This window comes from Coregonus clupeaformis, chromosome 25 (assembly GCF_020615455.1).
Source record: "Coregonus clupeaformis isolate EN_2021a chromosome 25, ASM2061545v1, whole genome shotgun sequence".
NCBI classification, from domain to species: Eukaryota; Metazoa; Chordata; class Actinopteri; order Salmoniformes; family Salmonidae; genus Coregonus; species Coregonus clupeaformis.
This window is the reverse complement of record NC_059216.1, coordinates 22607900-22632427: the sequence shown is the minus strand read 5'-3', so window position 1 is coordinate 22632427 and position 24528 is coordinate 22607900. Positions and strand designations below refer to the sequence as shown.

General features: G+C 44.4%; 2 protein-coding genes and 1 long non-coding RNA gene across 12 annotated transcripts in view; 1 reads left to right on the top strand and 2 right to left on the bottom strand.

The window, feature by feature from the left end:
* The window catches only part of LOC121539402 (kinase D-interacting substrate of 220 kDa B-like), a 105599-nt gene extending 90213 nt beyond the window's left edge, over nt 1-15386 (top strand). For all 4 annotated transcript variants that reach the window (XM_041847883.2, XM_045207530.1, XM_045207528.1 and 1 more), the window contains 4 exons: nt 9297-9434; nt 10191-10289; nt 11147-11398; nt 13501-15386. In XM_041847883.2, coding sequence (XP_041703817.2) covers nt 9297-9434; nt 10191-10289; nt 11147-11398; nt 13501-14610 — 1599 coding nt within the window. In that variant the 3' untranslated portion in view covers nt 14611-15386. The remainder of the gene's footprint in view (nt 1-9296; nt 9435-10190; nt 10290-11146; nt 11399-13500) is intronic.
* Nucleotides 4698-9289, bottom strand: LOC121539403. 7 transcript variants are annotated; one of them, XR_006657432.1, is made up of 3 exons: nt 8273-9289; nt 5486-7917; nt 4698-4933 (listed from the first exon to the last, which is right to left on the bottom strand). It is a non-coding gene; the product is annotated as an uncharacterized LOC121539403 (long non-coding RNA). The 7 variants fall into 7 exon arrangements; XR_006657436.1 differs by lacking the exon at nt 4698-4933 and having other exon boundaries at nt 5222-5614; nt 6038-7917; XR_006657433.1 differs by lacking the exon at nt 4698-4933 and having other exon boundaries at nt 5222-6367; nt 6404-7917.
* Nucleotides 15387-17575: 2189 nt separating the features above from the next.
* LOC121539404 (DNA-binding protein inhibitor ID-2) lies at nt 17576-19533 on the bottom strand. The gene is made up of 3 exons (XM_041847884.2): nt 19078-19533; nt 18739-18799; nt 17576-18161 (listed from the first exon to the last, which is right to left on the bottom strand). The coding sequence occupies exons 1-2, from the start codon at nt 19426-19428 to the stop codon at nt 18743-18745; spliced, it is 408 nt and encodes a 135-aa protein (XP_041703818.1). The 5' UTR covers nt 19429-19533; the 3' UTR covers nt 17576-18161; nt 18739-18742.
* Nucleotides 19534-24528: the final 4995 nt, after the last annotated feature.

Genomic DNA, 24528 nt, shown 5'->3' with positions numbered 1-24528 from the left:
AGGAGATCCCTCAGGAGACCATCCGCCACCTCATCAGGAGCATGCCCAGGCGTTGTAGGGAGGTCATACAGGCACGTGGAGGCCACACACACTACTGAGCCTCATTTTGACTTGTTTTAAGGACATTACATCAAAGTTGGATCAGCCTGTAGTGTGGTTTTCCACTTTAATTTTGAGGGTGACTCCAAATCCAGACCTCCATGGGTTGATAAATTTGATTTCCATTGATAATTTTTGTGTGATTTTGTTGTCAGCACATTCAACTATGTAAAGAAAAAAGTATTTAATAAGATTATTTCATTCATTCAGATCTAGGATGTGTTATTTTAGTGTTCCCTTAAATTTTTTGAGCAGTGTATAAACACCATGGGACCACGCAGCCGTCATATCGCTCAGGAAGGAGACGCGTTCTGTCTCCTAGAGATTAACGTACTTTGGTGCGAAAAGTGCAAATCAATCCCAGAACAACAGCAAAGGACCTTGTGAAGATGCTGGAGGAAACAGGTACAAAAGTATCTATAGCCACAGTAAAACGAGTCCTATATCGACATAACCTGAAAGGCCGCTCAGCAAGGAAGAAGCCACTGCTCCAAAACTGCCATAAATAGGCAGATACGGTTTGCAACTGCAAATGGGGACAAAGATCGTACTTTTTGGAGAAATGTCCTCTGGTCTGATGAAACAAAAATAGAACTGTTTGGCCATAATGACCATCGTTATGTTTGGAGGAAAAAGGGGGATGCTTGCAAGCCGAAGAACACAATCCCAACTGTGAAGCAAGGGGGTGCCAGCATCATGCTGTGGGGGTGCTTTGCTGCAGGAGGGACTGGTGCACTTCACAAAATAGATGGCATCATTATGGAAAATTATGTGTAGATATTGAAGCAACATCTCAAGACATCAGTCAGGAAGTTAAAGCTTGGTCGCAAATGGGTCTTCCAAATGGACAATGACCCCAAGCATTTTTTATTTAATTTTTAATTTTACCTTTATTTAACTAGGCAAGTCAGTTAAGAACAAATTCTTATTTACAATGATGGCCTACACCGGCCAAACCCGGACGACGCTGGGCGAATTGTGCGCCTCCCTATGGGATTCCCAATCACGGCCGGTTTTGATACAGCCTGGAATCGAACCTGGGTCTGTAGTGACGCTTCTAGCACTGAGATGCAGTGCCTTAGACTGCTGCGCCACTTCCAAAGTTGTGGCGAAATGGCTTAAGGACAACAAAGTCAAGGTATTGGAGTGGCCATCACAAAGCCCTGACCTCAATGCTATAGAAAATGTGTGGGCAGAACTGAAAAAGTGTTTGCGAGCAAGGAGGCCTACAAACCTGACTCAGTTACACCAGCTCTGTCAGGAGGAATGGGCCAAAATTCAATTTATTGTGGGAAGCTTGTGGAAGGCTACCCAAAACGTTTTACCCAAGTTAAACAATTTAAAGGCAAAGCAAACAAATACTAATTGAGTGTATGTAAACTTCTGACCCACTGGGAATGTGATGAAAGAAATAAAAGCTGAAATAAATAATTCTCTCTACTATTATTCTGACATTTCACATTCTTAAAATCAAGTGGTGATCCTAACTGACCTAAAGACAGGGAATTTTTAGTAGGATTAAATGTCAGGAATTGTGAAAAACTGAGTTTAAATGTATTTGGCTAAGGTGTATGTAAACTTCCGACTTCAAATGTATAACACAGTCTGTACGTGTGTGCAGTGGGTAGCCTAGTGTAACTGCCTAGGCCTAGTTGATAGATAGCGTAGCGGCTATATCCCTATAGGGCTGGGTGAGGAGAGATTAGCATCAGAGGCTGGGGCGAGCAGCAGCACAATGAGCACAGAGCTTATCTCCTCACAGAGACGCTTCCTCCCTCTGATGCTCTCTGTTTCCCTTCTCTTCCCCGTCCCTCTGCTCTGCCCACACCCCACATTGCTGGAATTACATCTCACACAGGGGTCTCTCTCACACACACACACACACACACACACACACACACACTTGTGTGCGTATACAAACACACGCGTATACGTAATCACACACACACACAAACTGGCACAGTGTAACACACAGTCACACTTACACAGTCTGGGGGGAGGACCAGTTTTTAAAGCTTCCTCAAAATGGAAACTTCTGCTTTTCTGTGTGGGGGATATCTCTCTTTCTCTCATTTCCACTTCTCTCTCTCTCCAAACATCACACTCTGTGCTGCTCATCCTCTCTGCAAAGATTATCTTCTTAAAGCCCTCTATAAAAAATCTCTTTCATTTCCTACTGTAATAATTCTTAACTAAATGGCTTCTCAGTTTCAGTCTTTGCTAGATGGGATGCTGTAAAAGTGCCTTTGCCTGCTGTGTTTCAAGATAAATGTTTTCTTGTCTAGTCTGACGTGAATGTCTCTCCTGTTCTCTTGCTTTCTATGATGACTTCAGCATGTAGCCTAATGTCCTGCTCCTATCTGTCTGTCTTTGTCTGTCTCTCGACCTCTATAAATGTCTGCCTCTGTCTCTCTCTTTCTCTGTCTCTCTGCCTCTTGTCTCTCTGCCTCTCTGTCTGCCTCTGTCTGTCTGCCTCTCTCTTTCTCTGTCTACCTCTGTCTACCTCTGTCTCTCTGCCTCTGTCTGTCTGCCTCTCTTTCTCCTCCCAAAGCAGTTCTTGTCTCAGCCTTTCAGACCCAAGCAGGTATACTCATCTCTTTGGACATTACCATCTCTAACTTTTTCACCACATCACTACATTTCTACCTCACTATCTTTCTACATCACTACATTTCTACCTCACTATCTTTCTACATCACTACATTTCTACATCACTATCTTTCTACCTCACTACATTTCTATATCACTATCTTTCTACCTCACTACATTTCTACCTCACTACATTTCTACCTCACTATCTTTCTACCTCACTATCTTTCTACCTCACTATCTTTCTACCTCACTACATTTCTACCTCACTATCTTTCTACCTCACTACATTTCTACATCACTATCTTTCTACCTCACTTCATTTCTACATCACTACATTTCTACAACACTATCTTTCTACCTCGCTACATTTCTACCTCGCTACATTTCTACCTCACTATCTTTCTACCTCACTACATTTCTACCTCACTACATTTCTACCTCACTACATTTCTACCTCACTGTCTTTCTACATCACTATCGTTCTACCTCACTGTCTTTCTACATCACTATCGTTCTACCTCACTGTCTTTCTACCTCACTATCTTTCTACCTCACTACATTTCTACCTCACTACATTTCTACCTCACTACATTTCTACCTCACTGTCTTTCTACATCACTATCGTTCTACCTCACTGTCTTTCTACATCACTATCTTTCTACATCACTACATTTCTACCTCACTACATTTCTACCTCACGATCTTTCTACCTCACTATCTTTCTACCTCACTACATTTCTACCTCGCTATCTTTCTACCTCACTACATTTCTACCTCACTATCTTTCTACCTCACTACATTTCTACATCACTACATTTCTACATCACTATCTTTCTACCTTACTTCATTTCTACCTCACTGCATTTCTACCTCGCTACATTTCTACCTCGCTACGTTTCTACCTCGCTACATTTCTACATCACTATCTTTCTACATCACTATCGTTCTACCTCACTACATTTCTACATCACTATCTTTCTACATCACTACATTTCTACCTCACTACATTTCTACATCACTATCTTTCTACCTCACTACATTTCTACATCACTACATTTCTACATCACTATCTTTCTACCTCACTACATTTCTACCTCACTGTCTTTCTACATCACTATCGTTCTACCTCACTACATTTCTACATCACTATCTTTCTACATCACTACATTTCTACATCACTACATTTCTACCTCACCTCCACCAACTAATATAACATGTCTTACTTTTCCCTCCCCCTGGCATGCATTAGAAACATAGACAAGAACCTCCACCCACCTTCCATATAGCCTACCTCTACATATGATATATTTAAGCAATAAGGCCCGAGGGGGTGTGGTATATGGCCAATATACCACGGCTAAGGGCTGTTCTTACGCACGACTCAACGTTGAGTGCCTGGATACAGCCCTTAGCCGTGGTATATTGGCCATATACCACAAAGCCGCAAAGGTGGTTAGCAACGTAATTAGAGCAGTAAAAATAAATAAAGACCTGTGGTATACGGTCTGATACATCACGGCTGTCAGCCAATCAGCTTTCAGGGCTCTAACCACCAGTTTATCGATAATGTAGTTGAATGTAGTTCTAGTTGAATGTACAATAGTTCTAAAATGTCTCTTAAAGGTCATCCAACGCATGTATTATGAATCCTACTTCTAGATGAATTCAATAAAACCAACCAGAAAGAAAGTTTCACTTGCCAAATTTGCGAGACCCAATTAAGGAGCATGATTTAAAATGACTGTCAGAAAGTCTTAAGAAACAGAAATCATTTGGGCTATTATTATTGAGGAGCTTTACAGTCTACAGGATAATTGCTCTCCCCGTTCTGCTCGGCTCTGTTAAGACTTATTTTCTCTAACAAGTCTCGCAGCGAAAGAGCAAGCACAGACGTCTTCTAAGCCTCAATGCCTTCTCGCCCAAGGAGGGAGGGAGGGAGGGAGAGAGAGAGATTTTTCCCTCTGTTAGTGGGTGGCTAGCTGGGAGGTTAGAGAGCATTAGGGGGGCGAGGGTATTGGCCACTCTTCTAGCCTCTAGGAGGAGAGCAGTGGAAGACTCTCTCTCTACAACTAGGACATGGCTCGTGTGTGTACAGTGAATGATGCACTACCATCAACAGTGTGTTCAGATTAACATACAGAGCCCATACTGTACACCTGCTGCCACTAGTTACCATGCTCCAGTGTTGTTACCTCACACCTGCTGCCACTAGTTACCATGCTCCAGTGTTGTTACCTCACACCTGCTGCCACTAGTTACCAGTGTTGTTACCTCACACCTGCTGCAACTAGTTACCATGCTGCAGTGTTGTTACCTCACACCTGCTGCCACTAGTTACCATGCTCCAGTGTTGTTACCTCACACCTGCTGCCACTAGTTACCATGCTGCAGTGTTGTTACCTCACACCTGCTGCCACTAGATACCATGCTCCAGTGTTGTTACCTCATACCTGCTGCCACTAGTTACCATGCTGCAGTGTTGTTACCTCACACCTGCTGCCACTAGTTACCATGCTGCAGTGTTGTTACCTCACACCTGCTGCAACTAGTTACCATGCTGCAGTGTTGTTACCTCACACCTGCTGCCACTAGTTACCATGCTCCAGTGTTGTTACCTCACACCTGCTGCCACTAGTTACCATGCTGCAGTGTTGTTACCTCACACCTGCTGCCACTAGTTACCATGCTGCAGTGTTGTTACCTCACACCTGCTGCCACTAGTTACCATGCTCCAGTGTTGTTACCTCACACCTGCTGCAACTAGTTACCATGCTCCAGTGTTGTTACCTCACACCTGCTGCCACTAGTTACCATGCTCCAGTGTTGTTACCTCACACCTGCTGCCACTAGTTACCATGCTCCAGTGTTGTTACCTCACACCTGCTGCCACTAGTTACCATGCTCCAGTGTTGTTACCTCACACCTGCTGCCACTAGTTACCAGTGTTGTTACCTCACATCTGCTGCAACTAGTTACCATGCTGCAGTGTTGTTACCTCACACCTGCTGCCACTAGTTACCATGCTCCAGTGTTGTTACCTCACACCTGCTGCCACTAGTTACCATGCTGCAGTGTTGTTACCTCACACCTGCTGCCACTAGATACCATGCTCCAGTGTTGTTACCTCACACCTGCTGCCACTAGATACCATGCTCCAGTGTTGTTACCTCACACCTGCTGCCACTAGATACCATGCTCCAGTGTTGATACCTCACACCTGCTGCCACTAGTTACCATGCTCCAGTGTTGTTACCTCACACCTGCTGCCACTAGTTACCATGCTCCAGTGTTGTTACCTCACACCTGCTGCCACTAGTTACCATGCTCCAGTGTTGTTACCTCACACCTGCTGCCACTAGTTACCATGCTCCAGTGTTGTTACCTCACACCTGCTGCCACTAGTTACCATGCTCCAGTGAAGTTACCTCACACCTGCTGCCACTAGATACCATGCTCCAGTGTTGTTACCTCACACCTGCTGCCACTAGATACCATGCTCCAGTGTTGTTACCTCACACCTGCTGCCACTAGTTACCAGTGTTGTTACCTCACACCTGCTGCCACTAGTTACCAGTGTTGTTACCTCACACGTGCTGCCACTAGTTACCATGCTCCAGTGTTGTTACCTCACACCTGCTGCCACTAGTTACCATGCTCCAGTGTTGTTACCTCACACCTGCTGCCACTAGTTACCAGTGTTGTTACCTCACACCTGCTGCCACTAGTTACCATGCTCCAGTGTTGTTACCTCACACGTGCTGCCACTAGTTACCAGTGTTGTTACCTCACACCTGCTGCCACTAGTTACCATGCTCCAGTGTTGTTACCTCACACGTGCTGCCACTAGTTACCATGCTCCAGTGTTGTTACCTCACACCTGCTGCCACTAGTTACCAGTGTTGTTACCTCACACCTGCTGCCACTAGTTACCATACTCCAGTGTTGTTACCTCACACCTGCTGCCACTAGTTACCATGCTCCAGTGTTGTTACCTCACACCTGCTGCCACTAGATACCATGCTCCAGTGTTGTTACCTCACACCTGCTGCCACTAGTTACCATGCTCCATTGTTGTTACCTCACACCTGCTGCCACTAGTTACCATGCTCCAGTGTTGTTACCTCACACCTGCTGCCACTAGATACCATGCTCCAGTGTTGTTACCTCACACCTGCTGCCACTAGATACCATGCTCAAGTGTTGTTACCTCACACCTGCTGCCACTAGATACCATGCTCCAGTGTTGTTACCTCACACCTGCTGCCACTAGTTACCATGCTCCAGTGTTGTTACCTCACACCTGCTGCCACTAGTTACCATGCTCCAGTGTTGTTACCTCACACCTGCTGCCACTAGATACCAGTGTTGTTACCTCACACCTGCTGCCACTAGTTACCATGCTCCAGTGTTGTTACCTCACACCTGCTGCCACTAGTTACCAGTGTTGTTACCTCACACCTGCTGCCACTAGATACCATGCTGCAGTGTTACCTCACACCTGCTGCCACTAGTTACCAGTGTTGTTACCTCACACCTGCTTGCACTGACAAAAAAGTGAATAGTGTTTGTGGTTGCAGTGAATAGCTTCTACAGTGTTAACCACCGTTAATATTAACCTGGCTGTGGTTGTTGAAACGTTGTTCTGTGGTTGTTGAAGCGTTGTGCTAACGGTTTGCGCTAACCGTATGAATTTGCAGTTGTTGTGTGAGCCCTGCTACGCTACCACGTCAAAGGGTGATTCTAGTTACCATGCTCCAGTGTTGTTACCTCATACCTGCTGCCACTAGTTACCATGCTCCAGTGTTGTTACCTCACACGTGCTGCCACTAGTTACCATGCTCCAGTGTTGTTACCTCACACCTGCTGCCACTAGTTACCATGCTCCAGTGTTGTTACCTCACACCTGCTGCCACTAGCTACCATGCTCCAGTGTTGTTACCTCACACCTGCTGCCACTAGTTACCATGCTCCAGTGTTGTTACCTCACACCTGCTGCCACTAGTTACCATGCTCCAGTGTTGTTACCTCACACCTGCTGCCACTAGTTACCATGCTGCAGTGTTGTTACCTCACACCTGCTGCCACTAGAAACCATGCTGCAGTTTTGTTACCTCACACCTGCTGCCACTAGTTACCATGCTCCAGTGTTGTTACCTCACACCTGCTGCCACTAGATACCAGTGTTGTTACCTCACACCTGCTGCCACTAGATACCAGTGTTGTTACCTCACACCTGCTGCCACTAGTTACCAGTGTTGTTACCTCACACCTGCTGCCACTAGATACCATGCTGCAGTGTTGTTACCTCACACCTGCTGCCACTAGTTACCAGTGTTGTTACCTCACACCTGCTTGCACTGACAAAAAAGGGAATAGTGTTTGTGGTTGCAGTGAATAGCTTCTACTGAGTTAACCACCGTTAATATTAACCTGGCTGTGGTTGTTGAAACGTTGTTCTGTGGTTGTTGAAGCGTTGTGCTAACGGTTTGCGCTAACCGTATGAATTTGCAGTTGTTGTGTGAGCCCTGCTACGCTACCACGTCAAAGGGTGATTCTAGTTACCATGCTCCAGTGTTGTTACCTCACACCTGCTGCCACTAGTTACCATGCTCCAGTGTTGTTACCTCACACCTGCTGCCACTAGTTACCATGCTCCAGTGTTGTTACCTCACACCTGCTGCCACTAGTTACCATGCTCCAGTGTTGTTACCTCACACGTGCTGCCACTAGTTACCATGCTCCAGTGTTGTTACCTCACACCTGCTGCCACTAGTTACCATGCTCCAGTGTTGTTACCTCACACCTGCTGCCACTAGTTACCATGCTCCAGTGTTGTTACCTCACACCTGCTGCCACTAGTTACCATGCTCCAGTGTTGTTACCTCACACCTGCTGCCACTAGTTACCATGCTCCAGTGTTGTTACCTCACACCTGCTGCCACTAGATACCATGCTGCAGTGTTGTTACCTCACACCTGCTGCCACTAGTTACCATGCTCCAGTTTTGTTACCTCACACCTGCTGCCACTAGTTACCATGCTCCAGTGTTGTTACCTCACACCTGCTGCCACTAGATACCAGTGTTGTTACCTCACACCTGCTGCCACTAGATACCAGTGTTACCTCACACCTGCTGCCACTAGATACCAGTGTTGTTACCTCACACCTGCTGCCACTAGTTACCATGCTCCAGTGTTGTTACCTCACACCTGCTGCCACTAGTTACCAGTGTTGTTACCTCACACCTGCTGCCACTAGATACCATGCTGCAGTGTTGTTACCGCACACCTGCTGCCACTAGTTACCAGTGTTGTTACCTCACACCTGCTTGCACTGACAAAAAAGCGAATAGTGTTTGTGGTTGCAGTGAATAGCTTCTACAGTGTTAACCACCGTTAATATTAACCTGGCTGTGGTTGTTGATACGTTGTTCTGTGGTTGTTGAAGCGTTGTGCTAACGGTTTGCGCTAACCGTATGAATTTGCAGTTGTTGTGTGAGCCCTGCTACGCTACCACATCAAAGGGTGATTCTGTGTGTCTGTCTCTCTGTGTCTGTGTGGATTTGTGTGTCTGTGTGGATTTGTGTGTGTGTGTGTGTGTGACAGGGTTCTGCCTCCGAGGTACCGGGAACCCCTGTGGTACTCCTCAGCTCTCTGAACACGGACGCAGTGTGTGAGCGCGTCAAACAGGTCGACGGCATTGACTCCAGCATGCTGGGCCAGTACACCGCCACTATCAAGAAGGTCAGGCCTGCTACACACACCGTCACACACACACACACACACACATTGCTCCCCAGTTAATACAACACCTTAGTCAATAGAGTTTATACAAAATATTCTAAATCAGTTTTGTCACTTGTATCCATTTGCTCACAAGGTTTATTTTTGTCTATCAATATCTGTATCAACTTTATATGGCTCAACAAAATGGCTAATGTGTCTGTCTGCATTGAGCAGCTTCCAGTCCATTTATAAATGATCTATAGACAAGATGTCATGAATGCCTCTAGACCACAGTCAGTCAGCCCAGCTAACAATACTTCTAGTGAGACGTTGTCTTTATGTGAAAAGTCCTCCTTGTTCAGTGAGGTACAGAACCAGAAGTATAGAAATATACGTAATACGATCTCGCCTTTTGAAAGAAGGACTCCTGTTGAAAATACATATGTTTCTCTACCCTCTCTTAGAAGGGTTTCTTGCCATCTGAAAAAATTCCATATGCCTCTACTTTTCTTTATTTGAACATATGGCCCTACTTTTCTCATATGTGCCTACTTTACTAAACTTAAGCCTACTTATGCCCTAATTTATACAGTATGGGGTGGTTTCCAGGACACAGATTAAGCAGCCTAGTCCTGGAATAAAAAACAATCTTGATTGAGAATCTCCATTGAAAGTGCTTTGTAGTCCAGGATTTGGCTTTATATGTGTCCAAACCGGCCCTATATGCCTGTATTTGATCAGTAGCGAACTTGTCTCTGCCTCTCTCTGTGTTAGGCCAATGTGAATGGCCGGGTGCTGTCTCAGTGCAACCTGGAAGAGCTGAAGAAAGAGATGAACATGAACTTTGGGGACTGGCAGCTCTTCAGAGGCATGGTAAGACAAAACCTCCATCTCCGCTCTTAAATACTCTACGTTCTTCTTTTATTGATTTGATGTGTACTTTAATATCAGCATCCAGATTTTTATTCACCGGAGTTGTGTTTTTGTGTGTAGTTTTTTTGTCTTCTTAAAATCGGGGCATCTTGAACCCTCTCTGGAGACATTGGAGGACTTTATAATCCGTATTACGAGAAAGTCTGCAGTCTGCTCCGTTCGCTCGGGGGGCTGCAATCAGGAACACATGTAGCTCGCGTTGATCAGATGTCCGTTTGAGCCTCCTTCCACAAACGAATGTTGTGTTGCCAGAACATCTGGTCCAAGATGGCTGAGATCTGGATGAAGGAAGGTTATTGTCAGTGGGAGCTGCAGTCAGCCAGTCTCCACGCAGTCGAGGGGTCTGGTTCTGAAAACTTTACGAGAAATTGCATTTACCATTTTCTCCTCCTCGGAGCACATCCCAAGCCATCTGACGTGGAGACTGGAGCACTTATCCCTACAAGCCCTGTAGAGTTGAACCGAACTTCGAGCATCACCATCAGTGGTGCCCTCTGTATTGAACTAAAATACTAGTATTTACTTTGTGTTTGTAACCTATTAAGATGATGGTGATGTTTTGGCTTCCTACAGTATCTAATGGTTATCAGGTATATTATAGATGCAGTGTTGTGTTGAGTCTATTTCTATTGGTTGTGTGTTGGCTCTATAGAGTTAGTGGTTGTATGTTGGGTTTCATAGCTAGTAGTTATTTCCTATGTTGATTCTATACCTTGTATTGTGGTGACAGGTTTGCTCTGGAACTGGTAGTATATTTGCCTGTCTAAATCATCTCTCTTCTCCCCTCTGTCTCCCAGGTGATGGAGCAGCGTCACGGGGAGGGCCAGCGTCACAGCGAGGGCCAGGCCCTGCAAGATGAGTCCCGTGCGGCCAGCGAGCAGGGAAGCAGCGTGGTCAACGTGGAGACGGCCAGGCGGCAGGGTCAGGGAGCTCCCCATGAGGTGGGCGGCTACAGCTTGAACCTCAGCTTCGAGGAGCTCAGTAACGTGGGCCTGAGCCTGGAGGAGCCCACCCAGAGACACAGAGACACTACACAGCACTGGCCCGTGGTGAGGAGTTCAGCATACACACACACACTCAGCGTGGGGAGTTGAACATGCACACATATACAGTGGGGAGAACAAGTATTTGATACACTGCTGATTTTGCAGGTTTTCCTACTTACAAAGCATGTAGAGGTCTGTACTTTTTATCATAGGTACACTTCAACTGTGAGAGACGGAAATCCAGAAAATCACATTGTATGATTTTTAAGTAAATAATTTGCATTTTATTGCATGACATAAGTATTTGATCAGAAAAGCAGAACTTAATATTTGGTACAGAAACCTTTGTTTGCAATTACAGAGATCATACGTTTCCTGTAGGTCTTGACCAGGTTTGCACACACTGCAGCAGGGATTTTGGCCCACTCCTCCATACAAACCTTCTCCAGATCCTTCAGGTTTCGGGGCTGTTGCTGGGCAATACGGACATTCAGCTCCCTCCAAAGATGTTCTATTGGGTTCAGGTCTGGAGACTGGCTAGGCCACTTCAGGACCTTGAGATGCTTCTAACGGAGCCTCTCCTTAGTTGCCCTGGCTGTGTGTTTCGGGTCGTTGTCATGCTGGAAGACCCAGCCACGACCCATCTTCAACGCTCTTACTGAGGGAAGGAGGTTGTTGGCCAAGATCTTGCGATACATGGCCCCATCCATCCTCCCCTCAATACGGTGCAGTCGTCCTGTCCCCTTTGCAGAAAAGCATCCCCAAAGAATGATGTTTCCACCTCCCATGCTTCACGGTTGGGATGGTGTTCTTGGGGTTGTACTCATCCTTCTTCTTCCTCCAAACACGGCGAGTGGAGTTTAGACCAAAAAGCTCTATTTTTGTCTCATCAGACCACATGACCTTCTCACATTCCTCCTCTGGATCATCCAGATGGTCATTGGCAAACTTCAGACGGGCTTGGACATGCGCTGGCTTGAGCAGGGGGACCTTGCGTGCACTGCAGGATTTTAATCCATGACGGCGTAGTGTGTTACTAATGGTTTTCTTTGAGACTGTGGTCCCAGCTCTCTTCAGGTCATTGACCAGGTCTTGCCGTGTAGTGCTGGGCTGATCCCTCACCTTCCTCATGATCATTGATGCCCCACGAGGTGAGATCTTGCATGGAGCCCCAGACCGAGGGTGATTTGACCGTCATCTTGAACTACTTCCATTTTCTAATAATTGCACCAAGAGTTGTTGCCTTCTCACCAAACTGCTTGCCTATTGTCCTGTAGCCCATCCCAGCCTTGTGCAGGTCTACAATTGTATCCCTGATGTCCTTACACAGCTCTCTGGTCTTGGCCATTGTGGAGAGGTTGGAGTCTGTTTGATTGAGTGTGTGGACAGGTGTCTTTTATACAGGTAACTAGTTCAAACAGGTGAAGTTAATACAGGTAATGAGTGGAGAACAGGAGGGCTTCTTAAAGAAAAACTAACAGGTCTGTGAGAGCCGGAATTCTTACTGGTTGGTAGGTGATCAAATGCTTATGTCATGCAATAAAATGCAAATTAATTACTTAAAAATCATACAATGTGATTTTCTGGATATTAGATTCCGTCTCTCACAGTTGAAGTGTACCTACGATAAATATTACAGACCTCTACATGCTTTGTAAGTAGGAAAACCTGCAAAATCGGCAGTGTATCAAATACTTGTTCTCCCCACTGTACATACACTCATACAGACACACTGCAACACACATCCATATGCACACACAGTACATACATAGACTCTGGCACTGTCTTCTGCTCATAAGCACGGATAAACACATTCGCAGACACACAGACACATACCAAGCCATCCAAACATCCTTAAAGCACAGGTCTAAGCAGTCACACATCTACATTTACTCAAGCAATCATTGGTTGAGGAAGTTGACGTGGCGGAAGGCAAGGCAGGGTGTTAGAAAAGCTGTTATTTTTGTCCTCTCTGCTGTCAAATAAAGCATTGTAAATTCAAATGGCAGCGTCATAACCACAAACTACATGAGTTTGTGCTTTTTCTCACCCCTTCACCCAAACCAGTAACGTCCATGACACGCTCGTTCCCCCCTCAACCATAACAAAACCATTTAACCCCATTTTCCCCTCTTCTCCCCTCCCCTCCTCCTCCCCTCCGCCAGGCGGCCACCCACCGTACCCCCAGCACATCCAGCCTCAACTCCCAGGAGTCGTCCAACGACATCTGCAAGCTTACGGACAAGCAGCAGGCAGAGTACCGCGATGCCTACCGCGAGTACATCGCCCAGATGACCCAGCTGGACGTGGCTGGAGGTGGGGGAGAGAAGCCTGTCCAGCCCCACCCGGGCCAGTTCCTCCAAAGCCGGGATGCCAGAAACCCAGAGGAGAATGCCAAAGACGGGTCCGAGAAGGATGGCCGTAAGCCCTCTTTCCCTACTAAGAAAGGGGCTAAAGCCACGGACGTGGTTGACACTGATGCACCCCTGGACCCCATCAGCGAAGAGGACGAGAAGCTTGACGCCAGCGCATCCAAAGCAGGCGGTTCCAAGGTAAAGGGACCAGGGCCTCGCTACCACAAGGTGCCCAGTGAGGAGGAGGAGGAGGAGGAGGAGGAGGAGGAGGAGGGGTCTGGGCCGGAGGAATCAGACAACACCCCTCTGCTCAAGGAAGGGGGTGCCCAAGCGCCCAGCAACATTGCCCTGAACAAGAAGGACTTGTCCGACTCGGGGGTGAGGTCTGGCGAGAGCTCCTCGGACCACTCCCTGAGGGAAGTGTTAGTGGAAGCAGATGAGGAAGGGGTTAATAAACCCAACCTGATAGAGCTGGAACTGGAGGTTCTGGTCAAGAAGAGGGGCCTGCTGCCCAGCAGTCTGAGCGGCCTTCAGGATTCCACCATCACCCGCATGTCCATCTGCTCAGAGGCATCCGAGGGCAGCCTGATGGCCTCCAGTCCTGATGAACCCTGGTTCATGTCCAGCTCCTCCGTGAGCAACCTCAACCGCGCCCCCAGCACCACCACGCTCAACAACAACAGCAACAGCAGCAACAACGCCGCAACCACCAACACTATCCAAGACTTAGAGAGCTCCACCCCAGTCCTCATCACCCCAGGCTCCAGCACCGACTCCACCTCCACCACGGGGCCCGTCCACAACCAGAACCTGAGTGGGATCATCCACAAGAGGGCCCTGGGGACCGGCGAGGCCCTCGCAGGCTGCACAGGGGCCCCTGACGCTATCGTCTTGGAGGACGAGAGAGAGAGTGTCCTGTGAGAGGGGCCCGGGCCTTTTTGGAGGAGGTACCGTAGATGTTTGATGTTGTGATGTGCTACTAAAAAATAAAAGCCTTTACGAATGTTACATTGATATGGATGCCAATACAAACAGGCCTATTAATATGTGATTTTTTAATTTGTAGTATTGAATATTTAAAACATACAATCTACTTAATATATTTTGTGAAATCATTTGAAAATTGAATATATGTCAAATTGAAATGGCACTCTGTCATGTTCACTTTAGATGTTACTAAATAATGGTAGTGAATTGTTGGATAATGGTAGTGAATTATGGAGTTGTGTGTATGTCCGTATGAATGTGGTGATGGTGGTGACATTAGAGTACAGTAGTGTGTTGGTGCAATGTGTTCTGTACTTCGTGATAGGTTACTGAAATCTGAATTGGCTTTATGTGCTTGAAAATAAAATATGTTTTGCTAATTTCTAGTAATCAAGTACCAATTAAAAAATGTCATGTTCAGAGTTAATTGATGTAATATGGCTGTGGATTGGTGTTGTACCATCTTTTTTTCCATGTGACTGAAAGATCTATTTGCCCAAGAATCTACTGATATTCTGTGCTGAAGAAAAAAAAAGCGATATCTTTAGTGTGAACGGTGGTGGTAAACCTGAGGTTCCCATGTACTACGGATGTCCATCCGAGGTTCTGAACCTTTTTCAGAGTGCAATGTGAAACCATGTATTTGTGAAACAATAAACATATTGTCTGAAGCATTTTTTACTTCCTGCATAAAGTATAACAGTTCATAACATGCTTCTGTCCCTTGAACTATACTTTTCCTATGAGCTCAAAATGTCATTATTTAAATGAATTTCCCATGCTCCCATATACACTGAACAAAATATAAACGCAACATGTAAAGTGTTGGTCCGATGTTTCATGAGCTCAAATAAAAGATCCCAGAAATTTTCGATATGCACAAAAAGCTTATTTCTCTCATATTTTGTGCACAAATTTGTTTACATCCCTGTTAGTGAGCATTTATCCTTTGCCAAGATTATCCATCCACCTGACAGGTGTGGCATATCAAGAAGCTGATTAAACAGCATGATCATTACACAGGTGAACCTTGTACTGGGGACAATAAAAGGCCACTCTAAAATGTGCAGTTTTGTCACAAAACACAATGCCACAGATGTACATCCAACCCCAACCAGCCTCACAACCGCAGGCCACGTGTATGGCGTTGTGTGGGCAAGTGGTTTGCTGACGTCAACATTGTGAACAGTGCACAATGGTGGCGGTGGGGTTATGGTATGGGCAGGCATAAGCTACGGACAACGAACACAATTGCATTTTATCAATGGCAATTTGAATGCACAGAGATACCATGATGAGATCCTGAGGACCATTGTGGTGCCATTCATCCGCCACCATCACCTCATGTTTCAGCATGATAATGCACGGCCCCATGTCGCAAGGATCAGTACACAATTCCTGGAAGCTGAAAATGTCCCAGTTCTTCCATGGCCTGCATACTCACCAGACATGTCACGGATTCAGCATGTTTGGGATGCTCTGGATTGACGTGTATGACAGCGTGTTCGAGTTCCTGCCAATATCCAGTAACTTCACACAGCCATTGAAGAGCAGTTGGACAACGTTCCACAGGCCACAATCAACAGTCTGATCAACTCTATGTGAAGGAGATGTATCATGCTGGTTTTCTGATCCACGCCCCTACCTTTTTTTAAAGGTATTTGTGATCAGATGCATATCTGTATTCCCAGTCATTTGAAAACCATAGATTAGGGCCTAATTAATTTTTCAATTGACCGATTTCTTTGAAATTGTTGCATGTTGCGTCTAGTTTTGTTCAGTATAGAATGGGTTAACACGCAATTGTATTAGCTGGTGTCAGCGCAGTACTTTATTTTCACCAGTAGGTGGCAGACTTCCCATAGAAACCCTCTAGCCTGGATCACTAAACCGTGGGCATGAACTTTCACTTGTGGGAAAAGCTGATTTGAAGGCCAAGTTAGTTGCTATGTCACAATATACATATGCAATGTAATTATATTTTAGCCTATTATATGCCCTTTGTATGTTGGGCATACTTAATTATAGGCTCAATTAAGAGTGTACCATTAAGGAACTTGAGCTTTACAATGAGACTAATGTGGGAAAATGGTGAACCTGAGCTTTTTCTACCTGTACAAGTGAAACAATGCTCCAAATGCAATAGTTTAGGCTTGCATGGTAAACGGTTAATCCAGTCCAATTGAAGGGAAATTAAGTGGTTTGCGGTGTGCATGGACCAGTGTCCAGGTAGTTCAGTGTACAGTTGTAACTTCACGGTCAGACAAACTAATGTGTCGTTGCCTAATCTTTTCACACATTGTCATAAAAACTGACAACACCCGGAGATCTATGAAATGGCTCATCGTTTATTTTCTACAAAATAGTCTGTTCGTCTGTTCAACACTGACAGGCTATTTAAAATGACATTGTTTTGTGAAGTGTTTCTTTTTAGAGGTTAGCAGCATCGTGAGAAGCAGATGAATGCAGAATTATTCTCAGGTGAGATAATTGCATTTCAATGGCCCAGTGTCCTATACACCCTGGGAATATATCCCTGTAGTGAATGTTTGAGGTAGAATTATGTCTCAATTCCTGAACACTGTCAAGATGAGGAAGGTAAACTAGGCTCCTGCTGTGCGTGAACTGTAAAAGACTCGCGTAGTCAGTAAGAATTGTATAGCTTGTCCATTGCGCCCCTAAGAAATTACTCAATTTATCATCATTCTTTACATCAACTCATTCAGTTGACAACTGTTATAAAAGACTGACATTACCACTGAATGGGCCCGTTAACGCGCTGGAATTGAAACTCGTGACAACCTAGCATTGCAGAACCATTTTACCTTTTGCAAACTCAGTCAGATCTCAGTCTGTCATCTAAGCTACATCTAAATTCCCATACAGCAGGAAGACATGCTCAAATAATGCATTTGGTTTATTTTTTGTATAAAAAAGGTACAATTTACATGATTACTTTTATAAAAAGTTTCAGCATAATTAAGTACAGCATTACACTTTTGCAGAAATGTGCAATTCCTTTAACTATACAAGATAAAACTCCGATCGAGTTCACAAGGTTTCACTTGTTCATTTCATTTTTTACAATGTCCAGTCCTTCATGTGCCAAGAAGAGTAACAATTCTGACAAGACAGACTACATTTTATACATTAACTAACCAAGGTGTCTTCTATTCACGAGCCAACTCCGCAACAACAAAAAAAGCGCAGACTTCAAGCGGGATAAGGGGAAATCCTTGTGACAATAATCTCTCATTTGTTTTTCTCCCAGTGTCGGGAAGATAGCGCGCCTTCCATTTCAAGAAAGGACAAAAAAAAAAGTATTAAATTAAATATGAGTGTCCGAACTGAAAACACATCACATAGATTGTCCTTTAAGCAAAGTCTTTTGATTAAATTAAAGAAAATCCAGAACCCGAGGACAAAAATAGAGGGGAAAAAGCCCGGTTCCGAGGTCCTGTGTGTGTTGTGTCTTAACCAAACACCTGCAAAAGATTGAGAAAGAGAAGCGTGTTTAGAAAATGCAAACAGAGCAGATATCCGGACAGACTGGCGCCAGGGAGGAAGCCGCAGTATTAACATTTAACCAAACACTCAAATACTGAGCAAACCGTTGGCTCCAGATGTAGCCTACACACAGCACAGACAGACACTAGCGCAGCATAAGGCACTTTCGCACACAACTTCAGCCTACAATCTGGGAGAGAATCAGACGTAATTGCAGTTCAGCTGGCGCCTAGCCTCGGATTGCACTAATTATGTGCAGACATCTAATAGTAATCTAAACAACCATTTATTTTATATTACAGATGCTCTGCATTGGAGACAGCGTCGCTGCAGCTGTGCTATTACGACGTTATAACAAATAATTGCCTATACTGTTTAAACATATGTTTGCAATGCATTTCGTTTGTTTATTGAACCATTAATGAGAAGGATTATAGTGTCAGAAATACACACTGCCGTTCATTTTCTTTCTATTCTGACACAACAGGCTGTAGTAGGCTAATAGACGAGCAAATCCCGGACATAATATTGCAGACGGGATAGAAGCGTACTTACCGCTTTAACGATGAAGAGTCCTGCTGTCATCCGTTATCAGGTCTGATGGGAACTCCGGCGACTGAAAAACAAACCTTCATTAGCACTGCCGCAGTCAAATAGGCCTACGTTGAATTATTAATGAGTGTACACATTAAAAGTCCTACCCTCTCAATCTTGATAATGGATAACATACCTTTTGTAACCAAATGGTGTAATTTCACAATAGACCACAATTACGCATAGAAAACGCACTCAAACGTTCACACCATTAGCAAAATCGACCCAACCAAATGTAGCCTACGTCTTTGTTTATATTCTTTGGATATTTCAGACAATAGTAGAACGGCCCATCCTAACCTGTAATGACAAGATGCTGATATCTGTATTGAGAGTTGTTAGGGGAGTCCTGGGTGTCGCTTGCCCCGGTCGCGGGTGATGGAGGCTCGTTATTGTGACATTGGAGTCAAGTGCGATCTGCAGGTCCAGAATATAGTCGATGACATGCTGCAGGATTTCCATCTTGCTCACGTTCTTGTTCTGAGGGATGCTGGGCACCAGCTCCTTCAGCTTGGAGTAGCAGTCGTTCATGTTGTAAAGCAGGCTTAAAGGATCATCCACGGGAGTCTTGCTCCGAGAGATTCCCAGACTGTGTTCAGACAGATTCGCGCTGTTTTTCCGGAAAGACCTTACTGGGCTTATCGCTTTCATATTGACACTTCGTGTGAGACGTTCAGTGCTTTCGTTGTGATGTTGGTTTTAGTATTCTTTCTATTCCTTTGCAGATGGTCGGTGAGCGAACGGACTGGTTTAACAAGCTGTCATTGTAGTTTATATAGCCAGCAGGCTGGGTTTGCTACGCAGGGGTTTTGTTGGTGCTGATTGGATGGGTAGGCTACGTCAATCACTCCCCTCGTGCCCTACCATTGCTTGAGCATGCTTCACAGTCAGGTCCCTCCTTTTTCCCGTATTCTCAGCCAGTGAAAACGCATGTTGATGGTGGCACTGTGAGAGCACTCTTCAGCTCCGGTGGGCAATTTGGAAAATTGAGCCCTTACCTGTTTCTGATCAAGAAAATTAATGATTCGTAATTTGGCACCAGGAGCTTGTCAAGCTGGAGCGTGCATTTCTCTGATGGGTTTAATGTTGTTTTAAAGCCTTTCTAAAGGAATTAACTTAAGAATATTAAAATACGAAATCTTATAATGAGTTGTATCCATGCGTAAATTGCGCAATTACGCATCACGATGTATTAAGGTGAAGGGGCTGATAATTGTCACAGTATCATGGTTTATAGTCAAGATTAGCAGAGCACTCGCTCTCACACATTCCTTCACTGTCAACATTACACTACATCCTGGTGATTCATTTGATCATTATCTATTGTTTGAAATTATGGGTAGCCTACACAAATATTGTATTTCTAAAGATTCGGAAAAACTAGGAATTGTGATTGTAGGAATTGTCTATTAAAATTGCATTCCAGGGCATGGCATCAGATGTTGAATGAATACCTTTGGACTGATATAATTTCTCTCTACATCGGCCATGTATAAATTGGTGATAATAGAAATGTGAACTTTGAATGGGTCATTAAACCGGTAGGCTAAACCGGACTCCGGACCTAGCCTATATGGCATGCTTGTGCACGCATTGGATCAGTGGGGATATATGGATTTTGAATCTGCAGAATAGGGAATATTTGAAATAATACAGATGCATGATTATGCGCATTATTGTGAGACAGCTGTGACCACTGGTCAGAGAGATTGACTGTCACAATGTGATGAGGCCACTTGGATGACATCTGGATTGACACTGTGTTTAAGGTCCTCAACACAATTTAGAAAACATTTCGTCAGGAAGGCCTCAAAGATTGGCAATAATGTAATTCAATGTTAAACACAACCTTTGGTTGTGAACATGTTAGGCTATAGTAGCATTCCTCTGTATACATTGCATGCTGCATTATCCAACTGGTGCTGTGCATTAGGGCTCCAAAGCGCGCGGAGGGATGCGGCACAAACGAATTGCCCCGAGGCTGTTGTGGGCTGCAGCGGGTGTTTGTTTTGCTTTGTGGATTAAATTGCGTTGCTCACAAAAATCAATGAATTTTTAACAAACGCATTAGGGGTCATAGTGACAACGTCTTCAATGAAACAAAATATAAATTAGAAAATACTATTTTTTGGTGGATATATTTGATAATGCAAAAATGACCAGAAAAGAGATTTGAGATAAATGCACCAAAAGGCCTAAATAGTATTGCAGAACATTTATTTGAACAAAAAAAATACAGTCCTGGCAAGTACAGTGCAATTGATTATGATGTCTGGTGTATGTAGTCTGTCCTCTGTAAGACTAAGCTCTCATGTGCAATAACAAATCTTATGCAAACAAATGCATATCACCATCCCCCCACCCACCAACTATTCTGCAACATGCTTTGACATTTCTCAAAGAGAAACACTTGCATAAAAAGAGGCTATTCAATGTTTGGAAGGCAGCAATTTACAAACATTATACAGTTTTGCTTTTGCAGCCAAGATACAACTTCGCCTATTTAACAAGCCTTTATGCATTTCTAATGTGATGCAATGAGATGTGGGATTCTTGCCGTCGTGTCCACATCTGGTGTAGGTCTAATCGGATTTGCTCATTTTCTCTCCTCTTCTTTTTTTTCTCACAGCTGTGTACATTTCGCATGACACCCTGACTGATCCCTGACAGGTGATGGATTGGCACCAAGCGAGCGGCAGTACTGAATTGCGCCGCAAGCTCATACTTTCGCAGACTCTCTGGCGCCAGCCCCGTGATGTCACCCATTCACAGCAGCCCTCCGGCCAGTCCTCACCGCGCCGCTCAGGCGGCTGCTATGGCGACGGGGGCTGTCAGTCAGTGCGAGGTCTCAGCTGATCAATGGGGCCGAACTGTGAGAGATCGGAATTTGATTCGTCACTTCGGTCCTGCAGTGCTGCGGGGCCCGCACACCTGCATCATTAACATTTCTTAACTTACATTTGAGTTGGAAAAGTCTCCCTTCTTCGTTTTGTGAAAATAATTAGACAAGAAAAGGACTGGCTGCCAGCATAACAAAGTGAGGATTTTGGACACATCTGTCCCATTAAACAATAGAGGCCAAGTTTTAGTTTTCAAAGCATTCTGAAGTCAATATGTGAAATATTCAATAACTTTTACTTCGTCAACATGACAATTGCCAACCTCTCAGGGGAACCGAACTAGAACTAGATTCTTCATTTCCCAAAAAATTAATAAATGCTTCAATCAGAAAACTATTTAGTTTAGGTTGAAAAGATAACTTTCGGAAAAAGATGCAGGAATGCCAACTACACAGAACAAAAATATAAAGCAACATGGAAAGTGTTGGTCCCATGTTTCATGAGCTGAAATAAAATATCCCCGAAATTGTCCATATGCACAAAAAGCTTATTTCTCTCAAATTTTGGGCACAAATTTGTTTAAATATCTGTTATTGAGCATATCTCATTTGCTAAAATAATCCATCCACCTGACAGGTGTGACATAATCATTACACAGGTGCACCTTGTGCTGGGGACAATAAAAGGCCACTCTATAATGTGCAGTTTTGTCACAAGACACAATGCCACAGATGTCTCATGTTTTGAGGGAGCGTCCAATTGGCATGCTGACTGCAGGAATGTCCACCAGAGCTGTTGCCAGATAATTTAATGTTCATTTCTCTACAATAAGCTGCCTCCAACGTCGTTTTAGAGAATTTGGCAGTAGGTCCAACCGGCCTCACAACCGCAAACCACGTGTATGGTGTTGTGTGGGCGAGCAGTTTTCTGATGTCAACATTGTGAACAGAGTGCCCCATGGTGGTGGTGGGGTTATGGGCAGGTATAAACTACGGACAACGAACACAATTGCATTTTATCGATGGCAATTTGAATGCACAGAGATACAGTGACGAGATCCTGAGGTCCATTGTCATGCCATTCATCTGCTGCCATCACCTCATGTTTCAGCATCATAATGCACTGCCCCAATTCGCAAGGATCTGTACACAATTCCTGGAAGCTGAAAATGGCCCAGTTCTTCCATGGCCTGCATACTCACCAGACATGTCACCCATTAAGCATGTTTGGGATGCTCTGGATTGACGTGTAAGACAGCGTGTTCCAGTTGTCCAGCAACTTGTGGGACAACATTCCACAGACCACAATCAACAGCCTGATCAACTCTATGCGAAGGAGATGTGTCGCGCTGCATGAGGCAAATGGTGGTCACACCAGGTACTGACAGTTTTTTTGACCCACGCCTCCCTACCTTTTTTAAGGTATCTGTGACCAACAGATGCATATCTGTATTCCCAGCAGAGGCTGGTGGGAGGAGCTATATGAGGATGGGCTCATTGTAATGTCTGGAATGGAATTAACGAAACAGGTTCAAATACATCAAACATATCGAAACCATGTTTGATTCTGTTCCAATTATTCCATTCCAGCCATTACAATGAGCCCGTCCTCCTATAGCTCCTCCTACCAGCCTCCTCTGATTCCCAGTCATATGAAATCCATAGATTAGGGCCTAATTAATTTATTTCAATTGACTGATTTCCTTATATGAACTGTAACTCAGTAAAATCTTTGAAATTGTTGCATGTTGCGTTTATATTTTTGTTCAGTAGACTATAGTTGAAGTGCGCCCCACAGGCCAGCCTCAGAAATGGTCTGCAGCTGCACGTCCCTGATTGTCAGCCTCTTTGACTCTCCCTAAAAGTGCTATTTTACTCTATCAACATTGTGAGGACATACTGTAGAGTCCAATATTTTTTTCTCCCGATTCCGTTTAGTCTAGCTACTATAGATTAAATAACAGTTATTATTATCATCACAATAATTGAAGATATTTGCGTCAAAGAAGTTTAGTTGTAAAATAAAATGGTTCGAATAAACGTTCAGCCTATTTAAAATAGCAAAACAAAAATGTCAAGCCTTTTTATGCAGTGCTTATAATTACATAGGAATATATTGCTTATTATATATAGCCTGTTCAAAGAAAAACTTGCAGTCAAGGCTTACTTTAAACGCGTTTCAGAAAACAAGTGAGATCAATCTTAACATTAGCCTATAAAGTTCCACCTATATCTCGTTTTTATCTAACACACCACCTTTTTTCAAAAACCTATAAATCATCTGGTCTATTATCCTCATCATCCGATTATGATAAGGACTAAGGCAAAATGATTTCTCAGTTTCGGTTTTGAGCGAGTTACGCATTCCTTTCGCTTACTGAAGAAGGGCATCCAAGCGGCACCGGTTCGCAGCGAAGTTTACATTTGTGTCCACTCTGAATTCGGTATGTAAGCATAGTGCTGGGTTGTTGATTGAGAGGTTACCACGAGCCTGTCGCGTGCAGTAGTGTACACATAAAACATTTGCGCACGACTCTTGTAGCAACGTCGACCCCAGGGGCGGGGCTTTCGTGTTTTCCCATTGTTCGACTTGAAAGAATAGGGTGTCACGCGAAGTCTGTTTGTTACATTAGGCTATAACAACTTGGTGCATCAGAAACTCAGATATCTGGGCTGTTAATGGCTAGAATAGCAAGATCACGCGTTCACTCTGGACATAATAAACCACTGAAAAGCTGAGGAAAATATAAATAATAAGTTATTCAACTGACAATATGAATGTGCTTTACTTACAAAGTTCAATATATTTCCTGTGCAAAACTAAGAATAATTTACAGTTACGATACAATGACAATTAGACTATAGACAGAGAACTGATGTATGTGGGCTGTAACACATTGACTGAGAACCAA